The sequence below is a fragment of the Pezoporus wallicus genome, unplaced genomic scaffold, assembly GCF_028554395.1.
Source record: "Pezoporus wallicus isolate ANWC-B61680 ecotype Strahan unplaced genomic scaffold, APGP_CSIRO_Pwel_v1 scaffold_6446, whole genome shotgun sequence".
Classification (NCBI taxonomy): domain Eukaryota; kingdom Metazoa; phylum Chordata; class Aves; order Psittaciformes; family Psittacidae; genus Pezoporus; species Pezoporus wallicus.
Window position 1 is genome coordinate 659,074 of NW_026636264.1, and position 15,848 is coordinate 674,921.

Here is a 15,848-nt window from a genome sequence, read left to right on the forward strand (position 1 = left end):
CTGGCTTTGAGGATGGCAAGGCTCAAGCTTGGATGGCCAAACCCACATCATTCAAACTCCCAGTCCTGCCAGCAAGGAGGGGGGAAGTAAAAATAACTGCTCTTCTGTAACTTTGTACTCTTCCTCGCATTATTCGTTGTTCTTTCAGGGAGGCAACAAATACCTCAACTCTTTCACACAGATACAATTATTGCATGGTACTGAATGGGTGAGTTTAGTCTGTCATGACCTAAAAAACACTGCAGGTTGTGAAGGAAGAACAGTATCTGCTTAGAAAGAAAAGAGGATGCAAGGAAAAGAGGAATACAGAATCCAGACTAATTTTCTAAGGACCTGTGCTACATTTTACATGTTTTCATAATCCACTTGGAAAGAATTCCATACTTTGACAAATAAACTTCAAGGAGTCAAAACCACAATAGAAATATCCTCTTTTCTCTTTCAGAGTTTGGTCCTTTTATAAGAGCATTTACAAGTCTGCCTTTCTGCAAATGTTTCTTTCATTAGTTTCTCCTAACACTTGCACCATGTGCCTTCCAGCTCGAGGCTAGCTGAAAATTCACTGCTTCTTCATTCTCTTTTCACTTCAGATCCTTGTACTGCTGGTAATGTCCAGTTTTACCAATTCATATGGATGATCCCCAAATCATAAGAGATTTGAAACAGAAACCACACCTTGATTCTTTTAATGATGAGAAATTCATGACATCTGGAGGTCAACTTTTAATTCTTTTTCATGGAAAGTTGCATGCTTTTTGTGCTTTATTTTAAAAATCTGTTATGGTGTGATATCATTTCAAGAAAAAGTTTAATTTTGGTGTCTTTCCATGCTAATGGCCACGGTGTTGGTGCTAGAATCAGGGTTTCTGAAGCAAAGCTTACAGCTGCTGAATGTACAACAAGCTGCTTGCTCTGTGGTCTTCAGAAATAGAGTAAAAATATAGAGAGAGGCATATCTGTAATGTTTTTGCTTTCTTGTCTTTGTGTTTTAGAAGTGGATAACCTACAATGCTCAATCACATTCCTATGCCACTAGAATGTCCACTTGCTCCACTTCATAATTTGCCAAATTTGAACATACTTTTGCTTTTTAGAGAATTTTTCACATAAAAGCACCTGCTAAAAGTTCTCCTTATCCCCAAAGGGACATTATTTAGCAATGTGAGTGATGGGTTCCCAGCTTGGTATTGAGTGAAAAGGGCCAGCCCTGCTAAGTGCTGTACATCTTCCACTTTTGCTTAGACCAGGACATGCTGAAGGCAAGAGAATAATGTGTGTTTTTTTTCTTTTCTGTGTGTAAACAGAACCAAGTCATAATCCTTGCACAGCTGGAGTATTTTCCAGAAACCTTGCAGTTGTTAATGAGTGAGTCAGCTGAATACAGGCAGCATTTAAGAACGCAGTTTACTTACAGCAGGTAAGTAGAGTGCTTGTGGTACAAGTATTTTTTTATGTAAAGCAACACGGGGTTTTTAATTTTGCTTTCAACTGCACTTTACTATCAAGTTGCTCAGACTAGTAATGTGCTTGATCTTACAAGGAGTCCTAGATTCTGGCAGGAATATAAGTTATTAGCAAACACAGACTGGTTCTTTGGGTCCAGGTGCTGTACAGGAGAGTCATGCTTGCATGCTATGCACATCTGCTTGCCTGACTCAGGGCCACCTGCAGTCACTCTCAGCCTGGTTGTGTTACGCTCCTGGAGAAGTCAGAAAATCAATTCTCAAGCATTTCAACGGACCTTGAATATTCAGCCTATGAACTGATTGCTTTTGTTATTGAAAAGAGCCCTACCTGAGGGGAAATATACCCTCATAGGTAGTATGTTATTATAGTATTTCAGTAAAGAGAATCATAGAAATATTCAGGTTGGAAGGGGCCTCTGGATGTTACTTAGTTTAATATCCTGCTCAAAGCAGGGCAACTGTTTAATACAAGTTGCTTGTCCACTCAGGTCTTGAAAACCTCTATGGAGGGAGATTCCACAGACTCTTGATCTGACTGTACTTGGGGTGAAATTTTTTGTCCTTCTATGAGTAAAAATCCTGGTTCTGTATTCTCAGTAACCTCCTTGCTGGTACTGGCAGGATGCACCTCCGCCCAACTGAAGCAGCCCAGGTATCTACAGCCCCTCTCCGATGGCAAGGGCTCTCGCCCATGACCATCTTGGTGCTCTCAGCTCACCATACTCCAGGTCATCAAGAATTTTCCATATCAGGATTGTTCTCCTGGAGACACTCAAACTGGGCATCTTATTCCACATGCAGGCAAACAAGAGCCACGTGAAAGGAGATAATCACTTCCCAATCACCTCCTGGTAATCCATTGTCTGTGTTCCTCTTGATACAGTGCTGATAGCCTTCGTGGGTGCTGGGATGCATGCCTGACTCCTCTTTAACCACTGCCCACCAGGACTTCCCCATCCTTTCCAGCAAAGAGTGTCAGTAAAGCCCCTAGTCAGTCTTGTCCCAGAGGAATGGTCACTCCCAGATGGAAGACATGGCATTTGTCCTTGTTGAACATGAAGTTCCTGATGGCCCATTCCTGCACCTTCTCCAAGTTCCTCTCAACATCACCACTTTGGTGTCATCTACATATACTAAGACCCGTTTTTTTTTTGTTTTGTGTTTTTGTTTTTGTTTTAATAAATATTATGAAGCTCTGCCTTACATATATAATATCAAGTAATAAAATATAATAGAATCAAGTTACTTTCTGAAGAATGTAAATGACTGAAAAATCAAATTAAAACCAGATTTACAGAATTTCTATTACAGAACTTTGTAATTCCCTGAGGTTTGCTGCCCTCCATAGGCTGTTTTTATTACAGAATCATAGAATGGTTTGGGTTGCAAGGGACCTTAATGATCATGTCGTTCCAACCCCCTGCCATGGGCAGGGACACCTTCAACTAGACCAGGTTGCTCCAGGCTCTGTCTAACCTGGTCTTGAACACTGACAGGGATGGGGCAGCCACAGCTTCTCCAGACAGCCTGTTCCAATGCCTCACCATCCTCACAGTAAAGAACTTCTTCCTAATATCTAACCTAAATCTCTCCTCTTTCAGTTTAAAGCCATTCACCTTGTCCTATCTCTACATGTCCTTGTAAAAAGTCCCTCTCCAGCTTACTTGTAAGCTGCCTTTAGGTACTGTAAGGCTGCTCTAAGGACTCCCCAGAGTCCTTATAGTTCCAAAGATAGTATTTTCCCGTTGAAAGCAATAATAATATTCCAGGAAAGATCTACTATGGCATTTTGTATTAACAACACAGCATAAATCTTACACATAGTTATATTGTTGTGATACATCAGTATGAACAGGACATGAATGCAAAATTCTACATTGGAAGACAGGTCAGTGGAAAATAAACTAATTCAGTATGGTTTCAGTATAGAAATATGGGTTTATTTATCTATCTACAACATGTCCTTCTTCTGGGTGAGCAGCCCATATGTGGGCTTGCTACCAGAGAAGACAGTGTGTTTGGTTGTGGAATAATGATTACTAAAACCAGACTACGACAGGAAAAGATTTCAAAGAGAGCACAAAAATAATTGTGGGAAGAAACTGATATTTTAAAGGATCCAGGAACTACTTTATATACTATGACCTTTATTGTGAAAGTAAAATTGATCTTCAGGAAGGACGTATTTTTATTACTCCAGGCAAACAAAATCATAATACAATGCTAATTATTCATACTGTGGCAAGGAACATGAATATGATGAGGCTTCCATTTTCTGAATACAATGAGCAGGAAGTAGTCCCTGGTGTGGCCCCAGTGCTAATTATGCATCCCAGCTGGCAATTTGTCTCATGGAAGCCACATCCCAGCACAAAAGGAGTGTAAACTATAATGGAACCTGAATGTAACACTTGTATAAACTCTTTTTCTCAGCCAGAACAGAGCAATCTTCGGGAGCATAGCTGAGGTGGAGAGTGGAGGTACCTTAGTGGACACTGGTCCTGAGCTCTTCATACGACTTCACTCATTAGTGAGGGTTTGCCTTTGCAAGAAGACCAGTTGCATAAAGATCACCCAGACTTTGTTTATGTCTGCAAGCATGTTTGAACACAATATGAGCAGTTTGGATATTCTAGGGATAAGGTGCTTTTACATAGTTAAAGCATCCTTCTCATTAAATCATCGTGTTTTGCTGATTCCAATAGTTTATGTGGAACGCACTCCTCTGTCACAGCCTGTTAGCTTCTGCCACGTGTTGACTCCATCTGCAGAGCAACTTACAGAAGAAAGTTTGTGAATGTGATCAGCAAGTGGCATGTGTGAAATATGCAGAAGGGTTTGCATCGAGTGTGAAAAACTTAGCTCTGCAAATTGAAATGACTAAAATCACAGCTTGAAACACAAGTTTTGCTGGTGGCTCTGAGCAACCAACAGTTTGTTTTAGAAAATGGAATCACAGAACACCAGGTTGGAAAGGACCTCAAGGATCATCTTGTCCAACCTTTATTGGCAAAAACACAGTCTAGACACAATGTTCCAGCACCCTGTCCAGCTGAATAGCAAGTGTCCAATTTTGGTGAATCCACCACTTCCCTGGGGAGATTATTCCCGTGCATGTGATTGTTCTCACTGTGGAAAATTTTATTCCTTATATCATTCATTATAAAGTACCAAATGAGTAACTGAAACCTTATGCTCATTTGGTAAAACACAGCATTGGTCACTAATGTTATGAGGTTAAAGATATTGAGCTTCTGTAGCTGAGAAGCAATGAACTGTGGAACCCTCTCTGTAGTGTTATTTACCTTTAGAGTCGAAGCTGGCCCCCACCAGGGCGGGCATAGCCATGCGAGTTCTGCCCAACAAGGAGCTTGCTGACACAATGCCGGGCCTGAAACGACTCCCATTCCGCGTTTGACAGAAAGAACGGATGTGGAGAATGGCAGGTTAGGCGAAACAAACCAAACCCTTAGTGAGAACATACACCGGGAGAGTGCGTACAGCGAGAGCGGACACTGGCGAGCAGCCCGCGGCAGGAGCAGCCGAGGGTGGCGGCTTCCGCCGGGCAGGATGAGCCCGAGCTGTGGCTGCAGAGAACCGCGGACCGCCGGCAGCCTCCATGCTCCTCACAGCACCAAGCTCGCTCAGACATCCCTGCGCCTGGGCCTGGGCCTGCGCGACCCGCGACCGTTGACCCCCTCGCCCCGCCCCGCCGCAGCGCGCATGCGCGGGAGGGGCGGTGCTCGCGGCGGGGCCGTGCCGCGCGCTCGGAACCTGCGCTGGCGGTTGCCGGCAGCCGCCCGGACCGCAATCGGGGCTGGAGCGCGCCGCTCGCACGCAGGGGTCGGTGCCGTTCCGGTGTAGGCGGCGGGCGCTCCTGCCGGGAGGGGAGGGCGGGGAGCGCGGAGCGGAGCGGGGCCGGGCCGCGCCGCGGTCAGCAGGCAGGGATGGGCTCTCGGGTGTCCCCGGCTGCGCTCTCGGCAGACACCCCTTCGCCCAGCGCAGGCGGTGGCATGGTCCCCACCCTGCTCTGTCGCCGCGGGTGATGCCGCGCGGGGCAGGCGGGGGCGCTGGCAACGCTGGAGCGAGTCGATCCGGCCGGTGGCGGTTAGTGGCGGGGCGCGACCGGGGAGCCCGGGGAGGAGAAGCGGGAGGACATGGGCTGCCCTGCCCTGCCCTGCTGTGATTGGTCGCTGGCTGCCGGCTGGCCAGCTGATTGGACGGGAGCGGTGTCAGTCGCTCCGTTACCCTCCGCTCCCCCGGCAGCTGGCAACAGGCGCAGTTGAGGGCGGCCAGGCCGGACCGGGGCTCGCTGCCCCCCGCGCACCCCGCAGCACCCGGCCCCCCTCCGCGGCGCGGAGCTCGGCCCGAAGCCTTGCGCCACCGAGCGTGAGCTCGGTTCGCGGCTGGGAGCTGTAGGTCCGGCTGCTGGCCTTGGGGAGGGCCGAGGGGGGGCGGGCGGGCGGGCGGCTCCGTGGGGTTGGGGCGCTGTGGGTGTCCGGCGGGCTCTTTGATAACGACCGTTTGGTTTTGCATTTGTACGTGACTCCTTCCCCCTCCTCCCCTCTTCCCCAGGCTCTGGGGGTTCTCTGGGTCTGGGTTATTTATTTATTTATTTCGGTGAGATCATCTTGGTTGGAGGCTGCATGTGACAGAAATGCTAAACAGCCCTGGCGCGCGGGGAGCCTTCCTCGTCCAAACTGTAGTCATCTTGCTTGCAGTCAGGTGGTAGTTTTTCAGTTCGAGTACTTAATTGAATTGGGGGTAGTAATTCGTGGAACGAAGCCAAAGCATAAAAGCCGAAGGTGTGTATATATATACATCACATGGATAAAAATCAATGTAAATCTTCAAGAATGGGCCAGAGTAACTGTGAATTAAGAGCTAAAGGAGTTAGTTTTGGTTGAAAATTCTTGAAAAATGTAGATAAATTGGCATGTGACCCCTGTTGCTTTGCAAAAGAAGGGCAATCCTGAGTCATAACTGGATTTCAATTTCAGGTCTTTACATCTTGGTAGTTAATACCCATCAGCTTTTCAATACCCTCAAGTGCTTTATGTGCCAAAGTACTTCAATTTGATGCAGTTAATATCTTTCAACTTTCACTACCCTGAAACATTCTAAGTGCCAAAATACTTAGTTTTGATGGCATTTGATAAATATGGATAGTAGTTGTCATCGTGCAGTTATGTTAAACAGATGGGAAAACTGAACACTTCACGCTTCTTACTGCTTCTGAGTGAGTCATTTAAAGAGTGTGACTAATCATCCTACTGTACAGTTGTCAACAAACGAGCAATTTTTTTCTACCACCCACAAGATCTGAAGAAGACATTTCCAGACTTTCTGTGGATGAGAAATGAAAACCAAAGAACCTCTCTTTTGAACAGGAGTTTAAATTGTGATTGAGGGGGAACTGCATGTGATGGACTCTTCATGTTAGGAATTTACATGTCACTTTTTTTTCTGTGCAGTGGCATAGTGACGTACCCAGCAAGTCTGTTAACTTACCATTGTCATTGTCAGGCAGACAGTAACACACGAGTTGTTTTAAGGCTTTCATCCAAGTAGCAACCTTATGTGAAACTAAATGAATTTTATCTGTTCTCTTTCTCCTCCCTGCTTTACCTGTGTCAAGTTGTAAGTCATTTAGAATAGAGGCACTTTAATCTTCAGTGCAGTGTGGGTTGGACATTTTCATGATAGTAGTCAAGTGACCAGAGTCATCAGGGTGATAATAGTGCTCTGTGTTTGGGGAGGGGGACACAACTGCATTTCTTTTGAGGAAAGCAGGGTAGTAGGGCAAAGAGCTGGCTGAGAAATCTGTGTTTAGAAATGTGATCTGAGAAGTGACCTGATTTGAACGTAGTTCTTGTGGAAGTCAGGAATTACCTACAGCTTGCAAGGCTGAGCCATGAGGGCAACACTAAATTTCAAACCCCCACAAGTATTATAGGAACAGAAAACATCTTGAAGGTATGCAAATCTGCATACTCAGATTGGGTTTAGGTTAAGTGAATTAAAGAGCTGGGAGGGAAGTATTAAATCAAAATGCAGTATTGGACCTTGGAGGCAGATGAGTTGATTGGGAAGAGGTGTTTAGAACTGCAGTTACCTGGGGTGGGGAGAAATAGTGTACAGGGTGGAAAATGAGAAGACCAAGGATGCATCAGAATGGATCCCACAAAGAACGTGAGAGGTATATTAAATGTATGCCAGCTTCTGCTGTTGGCAAATATGTTTTGTGGTTCTTCATATCTGTTGGCAGCATTGATAAAGGTTTGTTCTTTATTGAATGTATGTCTAATAGTTGGTTGATCTGTTTGTTGTCTCATGACCTTTCCTGTCAAGATTTAATTACTGATCAGGAGTGTGCTGAGAATGCTGTGCTGTGTTTTGCCATAATTCATACTTGAGGTGACTTTGATCTGTTTGTGAATTGCACACCCCCCCCCCCCAAACGAAAGTACTTATCCAATAATTTCCTCTCCATACACAGGCGGAATGGTGCCATATGGTTGGCATTTTGGTTGGTTTGGGGTTTTTTTGGTTGGTTGTTATGTTCTTTTTTTCTGGCCTGGTCATCTCCTCTTTAAAGAAGTGACCTCTCTTTGTCAGGTTTCAACTCAGCAGGCGTTACAGATGGGTTTTGTTAAGCAGGAAACCCCATTGAAAGGGTGATGCTTTGCTTTTTCTTCTTTCACATTGAACATTGAATAACAGGTTTTGTTTAGGAAACAGAAAAGTTGGGGAGTGGTCTGAGAGCTGATAGGCCCAGAATTGAGTCCTAACCTCGGAGAGGTGCAAATGGCACAAAAATGAACAAAGATGATGCCTCTTTCTGACACTGGAAGGTTATTAATACCTTCTAATAGGGTTGTCCCAGTATTTGGAAAGTGAGGAAGAACTATGGGTGAAGTATAGCCCTTTCTCTTTTACACCAGTTTTCTGGAGATAGGTATCCCTTTGCTAGCTAATCCTTGGATTACAGAGTGCAATGAAAATAAACAAGTGACGTAAGAATGTTGAAAGAGTCAGTTCCCCCAAAAAAGGAGTCTGTAGGCTTCATGCTCTGTGAGGGGTAGTGCTGACAGAGATACTAATGTAGTCTTACCTGCGTATGAGTAAATGCCTAAATGTTCCAAGTGGAAGATGGCAATAGTTGTGGTCGTCAGAAGTCTGTGGTGGGTAATTACAGTCCAGTTATTTGAGAATGATGTTTTCAGTGACATTTTCGCTTTTAAAATACTCCACCCTTCTGTTGTATTTTACTTGGGAGAAGGAAAACAGATTTTATGTTATTCCTTTAAATTTCTAAAATATCCTTATTTAGCAAAAAAAAAAAGTAAAAAATCTGTCTTTTTTTTTATTTTAAAGTTGCTGTACCAACTGGTATGGGCTTTCAGTGAGCAAAGGGGACATCTCTCTATTTTTCAGCAAGCTAGAAGCAAATATAATGGTATAATAAACTACACTGTTGACTTGGCAAATAGCATGGAGCTTCACCCCAGTCATCTTTAGCTATTAATAAACTAATTTCATTGGAAATGCTGGGAACATTTTACTGTAAATTAGGTAAATACTTACTGTAATTACTTTGCTGTCTAACCTCCTGGTTTTGTTCAGGACAGCCTGGCATTATCATTATGGATCGCTCTCGGCACCGCGCAGGAAATGGCAATGAGCAGGCATCTTCACAGGAGCATCGTCATGGAGAAGATGAGAGGCAGCGGCAGCTGGAGCGCCTCAGTAGGGAGGAGGCCTATTACCAGTTCATTAATGAACTCAATGAGGAAGACTACAGGTTAATGAGAGACCGCAACCTGCTTGGCACTCCTGGTAAGGCATGGGTACCTTCAGTCGAAAACATGTAATGGGAAGTAACCCTACTGCTGTCAGGCACTGCATGTGGTTGTATGACTTCAGTAGCTTGCCTTCAGTGGCTTTGTAGAAAGGAAACCGCCCCTCCATTTCCATTCAAAATTAATGACACTCAGTAAAAATGAACCGCTTAAACACATACTAAAGCTGGGATAAAAATATAACTCTTTCAAATGCAACGTCTCTGTATAAAGGTAATAATCCAAACACAAATAATTAACATCTGGTACACTAAAGTGTATCTGCTGGTATGTGACAATTTTGGAGGCCTCTGAGTTGTTACTGAAAGTTGGCATGCTCTTGATACACACTCAGCATCTTTTTTACTTCCACCCCAGTACCTGCTTCCTCTGTGTAACTGCGTTACAGTCTCACACTAGTGCTGTTTTCTTTTTGTTTTCATTAATTTTACCTTGTTCCTGAAGATTTTTGTTCAAGGTAGAAATTACTGTTATTTCTGCACAGCTGCGTTAAGCCAATAATAATATCTAATAGCATTGTCAAAATGTAAACTATTTCAGGGGAAATAACAGCAGAAGAATTGCAGCAGCGCTTGGAGGGAGCTAAGGAGCGTCTGGCATCACAGAGTGATATGGATAACAGAGAAGGTGAAGGTAGAACTGTTGGAGGTAAACATTCTTAATTCATATATATTAGATATACGTAGTATGTGATACCCAGCTACTGTTCTGTACAGGTATTTTGTAAAAATACTGATGGATTTCAGTAGCAGCTATTTTGAGTTTTATTTTCTCATTGTACCTCTCTGGATTATTCTAAAAAGTAAGAGAGATTTCCTAATGACATGAAAACAAACTTGAAACACTTAATGAAATCTGATTCATGTCCACCACAAATTATTTTCTCCTCTTTTCCTGTTTCCCCTTGCTAGTAAACTTAGTAGCAGAAAAATAATTTATTCTAATTCTTAAGAGGTTTTATCATGTATTAGAGAAGAAGTTAATTGGCAAACATTTGGTTTCTCCACTGTTTTGTTGTTGTTTCATTCCTGTTTGTTTTAATGGCTTGTGTTATGTGCACTGTCTGTCTTCACTTCCCCAGCCATGTTGGCTTAATCATTTGGCCAATTCTAGTCAGATTTAGGAGAGCAATAGGCAACTCTGAAGTAAAGATACCAAAGTCCTTGCAGGTTTCATGAAAGCAGGGACATGGCGGAAGACAGAGACCTTAATCTGATCCCATCAAGGGAAAACCTTCACTGTGATCATCACTGTTGACTTATTCTATACACACAGGTAGCACTAACCACAATTTTAGCTGTTCTTGAGCTTGTAGTTGGAAGAGATTTGGGAACAGATCTGTGGGTGTTGTAGGAAAAGACTGTATATGCACAAAAGGAGGAAATCTGTCAAGACCGTGCATCATTTATTCCGCTGCTTATAGAAAACAACTTTTTTTATAATATTTTCAGTAAGAAGACAAAATCTGTCATAATCTTCCTTGCTTTATTGAAATTAATTGACCAGAATGCCTTCAAATTGATAGTTTAAGCTAGAGACGGATATTGGACAAATACAACTAATTTTCTGTTGCCAGAAGAGGCCATTTGGGTGCATTCATTTCTCTGTGTTATCTGCTGGCAAGACAAAAGTTCTAGTTTGAACTGATGAGTTTTGCTGACATTTTTACATAGAGCATGTTTTCAGCAAAGTGATGCTAGCGTGGCAAGGTAGTTGTCCTGCTCCTGTATTGTTTCTGAAGTTGGGGCCCAGCAAGCATAGAGAATTTGGAGCGCATTGTAGTGTGCCGACCACACAGTTGTATGAATATTTGCCGTTCTTTGTTTTTCTCAGATTCTGATGTTCTTGGAGAAAACTCAAATGGTGACTCTCTGCTTGAATGGCTGAACACATTTCGTCGCACAGGCAATGCCACTCGCAGTGGTCAGAGTGGGAACCAGACCTGGAGAGCTGTGAGTCGAACAAATCCAAACAGTGGGGAGTTTCGATTTAGTCTTGAAATCAACATAAATCATGATCATAACAGTTTTGAAACTGCTGGTGAGGCCTATATGGGTATAGATACTAGCAGAATGTATTTGGAAAGAAGATATCAAAGACCTGTCAGCCCAATACCCACACGAACAAGGAGCAGGACCACAAGAGAGGCAAACAGTGAGGCTTCAAGCACTTCAAGGACCAGGTCTGTAAGAAGCTCTGTGGCACAAAGCTCTGAAGCAGTCTCTGATCCAGTCTCAGGGAGGCTCAGGAGTAGAACAAGAGAGTTGGCAGGCCTTTCCCAATCAAATACTACACCTAGTAATTCTGCAGCTGCTGGTGAACGAAGAGAAACACCAGGAAGAGGTACATCTGCAGGAGTCACAAGGGGTAGAGCTAGAACTAATGTTCGGATGAGTGCAAACCAAAGACTAGAAATTCTGCGGCTGAGGTCTACTTTAAGTAGTCGAAGCCGCTCTCCATTGCAAAGGCAAAGTGATACTGCTCGTTCTGAGGAACATGGGCAGAGGCAGGATAGAAATGCACACCAAGCCAGCAGAAGCAGAAGACAAACAGCTCAGTCTTCTTCACAGCCTGCCGAAGAACCAGCAAGAGGTAATAGTCAGACTCCTCAGCTTTCCAGCGTAGCCCCATCCTTGGGAATAACTTTGGAAGAGGAGGAATCTAGTAGGCCAGTAGCTGCTGTTAGAAGGCATCCAACAATTACATTAGATCTTCAGGTGAGAAGAATTCGTCCTGGAGAAAACCGAGATCGGGACAGTATTGCCAGTAGAACTCGTTCTAGAGTAGGAATGGCAGAAAACACAGTTACCTTTGAAAGTGACAGCGGGGGATTTCGGCGCACGATCTCACGATCAGAACGTGCGGGTATTCGCACCTATGTTAGCACTATACGGATACCTCTCCGACGGATCTCGGAAACGGGGCTCGGTGAGCCTTCCTCAGTGGCTCTGCGATCAATCCTTAGACAAATTATGACAGGCTTTGGAGAACTGAGTTCATTAATGGAAACAGAATCTAACTCAGAAGTGCAAAGAGGTGGTCATCACTTACCGGATGTACATTCAGAGCAGAGCAACTCAAGTTCAGCAAACAATAGCAGTGATTCAAGTGAGGTTTCACCTAGAAATGGGCGCACAGTAGAAGGCAGCAGGGGAGCAAATGGACAGAGTGATGATACTCAACGCTATGGTCACAATAATGAAACCCAAGATAACAGGCAGTCCCAGGATGCAAACAACCTGGTGGAAAATGGAACGCTGCCCATACTCCGGCTTGCCCACTTCTTCTTGCTGAACGAAGAAGATGATGATGATCGTTTAAGAGGTTTAACCAAAGAGCAGATTGACAATCTTTCCACACGAAACTATGGGGATATTCACACTGAAAATGAAATAAGTAAAACATGTAGTGTTTGCATTAATGAGTATGTAACAGGGAATAAGCTAAGGCAGTTACCTTGTATGCATGAGTTTCATATTCATTGTATTGATCGCTGGCTTTCTGAAAACTCCACTTGCCCAATCTGTCGGCAGCCTGTGTTGGGGTCTAGTGCCACAGACAACGGTTAGAATGACTTGTACTGCTCAGTACTCAAGGATTTGCTTCTGCTCTATTTGTGATGAGCCAGGTGGAATGAGTTGACTTACATAGGGGTCCATTTGTGTGGGGAGTTTTGTTAAGTTTCTTTAAAAAGAATAGGAAACTTGTCTAAATCTAGCAATGTAAATACTATTTTTCTCCAAATGCAGATCTAGGAGTACACATAGAACCAAATGATACTGGTAAAGTTTATATTTTTTTAGGTAATTTTGTTATGCTAAGCACTTTTGTAAATACAGAAATGCAATAGTTAATCAGTCCTGCTTAATGTATGTTTTTTTAACAGCGTAAGGGACTCACTTTATTTAGATTACAAATTGTTTCACACAGACCCACCACTGTGTTGAAAAATTAGTGTCTAAATAGCCATTCATTAGCTTTTTGTTCTAAGAACAATTTCTTTTACAGAGAGTTTCTTGCTGGACATGTTTGCTAAAGATATTTAAGTTACTTGAAGTGCTCATTTGAATAGACTATATTTTTTTTAACGTTGAAATATCCTTTCCAAAACCTTGCCAATTTGGTTCTAATTTAAAAAAAAATAATATGGCAATTTTTGCATGTGGTTTTACACAATGCTTAATGTTGATGAGTTCATATGCAAAAGCGGATGGGTTAGTGACATTATGAAATGTACATAGGTAAATGCTGTCTTTGACAATCTCTGTCTTTTCAATGCAGACAGCAGTCAAAGCAACGATAATTCAAGGTGTGTCTTACTGAACATGATACTTGCTCAAAGAATAAATGAGCACCGAGGAAGCCTTTTTACTCTTCCAAATGACTCAATTGATATTAATGGGGTTTTAACTGCCTTAGTTTAAGGAAGGAAATATTTCCTCGACCATGATATTGTCCACAATATGCATGATTTGTACATCCTACTCAGAAAAACAAAACAAAGGCTTGAAGTGGTTTTGTACAGGAATTTAAGGTACACATATAATAGTTGTCCTCTTAAAACATGTCAGAGGACCAAATGGCAAAAGACACTAAAAAAGACAATAAGCTTCCCTTAAAGTCCCCAGTTTACTGTGTAATTAGATATTAATCTTTATACCAATAACTTATAAAGAAATAAAGTTGCGAAGTAAATAATTGAGGCTTTGTGTGAATTACTGTTGAGCCTTATGCTCTAAATGGGTAAGAGAATTTTATCATTCTTGATGTTTGGCCTCAGTTTTTATTCTTTCTTCTTTTTTCCCCGGTTGTGTATGTGTGCTTCCACGTTGTGTGTTTTCTGTTATGGTAGGTAAAAACGCAAGGCAAAGCACTCTTGGGGCTTCTGAAAGTAATCTGGGTGTTCCAAAGCTCCTCTTCTGAGCAGTGTGCCTTGGAGAAAGGCAGAACTATACAGTGTGTATATTGCAAGCAGCAGAAAGAATACCTGAAGTGGAAAAGTCCTACTGGCTTTCCCTGCCTATAGGTGGCCTGTGCTTGTGTTAAAACGTCTGCTTGTGGCACCCTTGAAGGCAAATAATAAAATCCTGTGTGAAGCTATTGGATGTCTGCAAGTTGAGGAACTTGTGTTAGAAGTTCCACAGAAGTGCTTCTTTTTATTCCTAAAGGTAGTTCTAAGAAATTCTCTTGCAAGATGTAGATGAGTTTAAGGGTATGATTAAGATCTCTTCTGATGTGATTTGGACTGCTAATTATTGCAGAAATCATTGACACCTTTCTTGAGTGCCTCCTTAGGTGTATTAGAGTGGTGAGATTAAAATGTGGTTATCAGACCTGGCTTGGGTTTTTTACATTATATTTTCTGTTACTTCTGTTAGCCTCTGATGTTAACGTTATCTAAATACATGGGTGCCTTCTGCTACTTCCTTTCTCCTGATGGTTTTCCTTTGTATTTGAAAGCTTTCTCATTCAGTGGCACACTTCGAGAAACTGGCTTTTGGCTCACTGCTGCCTTGCAGCATTGTTCTGTCAAGGTCAATTTTAACTTAAATCCTTACTATAGGGGATTTTTATTTGTACTGCATCTTTTAACTAACTACTTGGAATCCTGCTCAGCTGCCAGTCTAATGCAAGGGAGATGAAGGGCGATTGATTCCCCATGCCTTCTATTCACATGGGATTTTGCTGTGTAACCAACTGTAAGAGCACAATTTCACATGGTTCAAGACAAGATCCTGTGTGACAGGGTACTTGTAACTTACCTGCTGAGGGGGAATATCCAAAAGGACAGTGAGAGAATTCCATAGAAATCATAGGCCATTGGATAAGGAACATCAAGTCTTCAAGGCTACATTCCTGTCCTGCTGTGTGGGAATTGACAAGTATTTGCCCTCCATTGGAGGGACGTGTGATTTGTTCCTCAGCTTTCCCCAGAAATTGTGTTAACAGGACCAATTAAATCGCAGTGGTTCCATTTGGTATTTGCTTCTGTTACCTGTATTCCTGGGACATTTTGTAAACAAATGTATTAAAAGTACAGATGACCAAAAAACAGATAATTGGATACAAAAGTCTTTGAATCCCATTTGTTACTTAGAATGAAGTTCAACATTTCCTATACTATCCAAAATGGGGTTCTGAAAATTCCAGTTATTAGAGTTTGGAGATCTCAGTATTTGCGGCTGGGCCTTGGTCAGTCTGTTCCCACAAAAAGAGTAGCAAATCCTAGTGTTCAGATTGCGGATTGACACAAGTTTGTTCTGTCCTTCTTCTCTCCCCCGCCTTGTAAATCTTCACAGTTACCTTTTACTAAGATGCAGATGACCCAATAATTCACTGTGTTCTTTCCTCTTCTTGACACTGCAGCGTAATCTACATCTTCTCACGGGCATTTTCGTTTAACTCGGTTGACTTTCAGCTCCCGGTTAGGAGCTTTCCCACAGTGAAGTTCTTGGCTTGTTCTAACAGCTCCCACTAAGCACATTTTTCTCCCTTCTCGAAGTAACACTTCAGCTCCTGT

The 15,848-nt window shown here is 42.8% G+C and overlaps 1 protein-coding gene across 6 annotated transcripts; it reads left to right on the top strand.

Moving 5' to 3' along the window:
* The first annotated feature begins 5,182 nt into the window (after positions 1–5,182).
* On the top strand, positions 5,183–14,026 carry RNF6 (ring finger protein 6). 6 transcript variants are annotated; one of them, XM_057399587.1, is made up of 4 exons: positions 5,183–5,309; positions 9,093–9,305; positions 9,869–9,976; positions 11,162–14,026. In XM_057399587.1, the coding sequence occupies exons 2-4, from the start codon at positions 9,113–9,115 to the stop codon at positions 12,895–12,897; spliced, it is 2,037 nt and encodes a 678-aa protein (XP_057255570.1). In that variant the 5' UTR covers positions 5,183–5,309; positions 9,093–9,112; the 3' UTR covers positions 12,898–14,026. The 6 variants fall into 6 exon arrangements, with proteins under 6 accessions (XP_057255570.1, XP_057255573.1, XP_057255572.1 ...); XM_057399590.1 differs by having other exon boundaries at positions 5,289–5,309; positions 9,098–9,305; XM_057399589.1 differs by lacking the exon at positions 5,183–5,309 and adding an exon at positions 5,987–6,191.
* The last annotated feature ends 1,822 nt before the right edge of the window (positions 14,027–15,848 follow it).

What these genes read in the sequence shown, in the direction of transcription:
- RNF6 (XM_057399585.1), top strand. Translation starts at nt 7,641, where the DNA reads ATGGATCCCACAAAGAACGTGAGAG. An exon ending in TCCCACAAAGAACGTGAGAG is followed by an intron (nt 7,666 to 9,092) that starts GTATATTAAATG and finishes GGTTTTGTTCAG; the next exon opens with GACAGCCTGGCATTATCATT. An exon ending in CAACCTGCTTGGCACTCCTG is followed by an intron (nt 9,306 to 9,868) that starts GTAAGGCATGGG and finishes AAACTATTTCAG; the next exon opens with GGGAAATAACAGCAGAAGAA.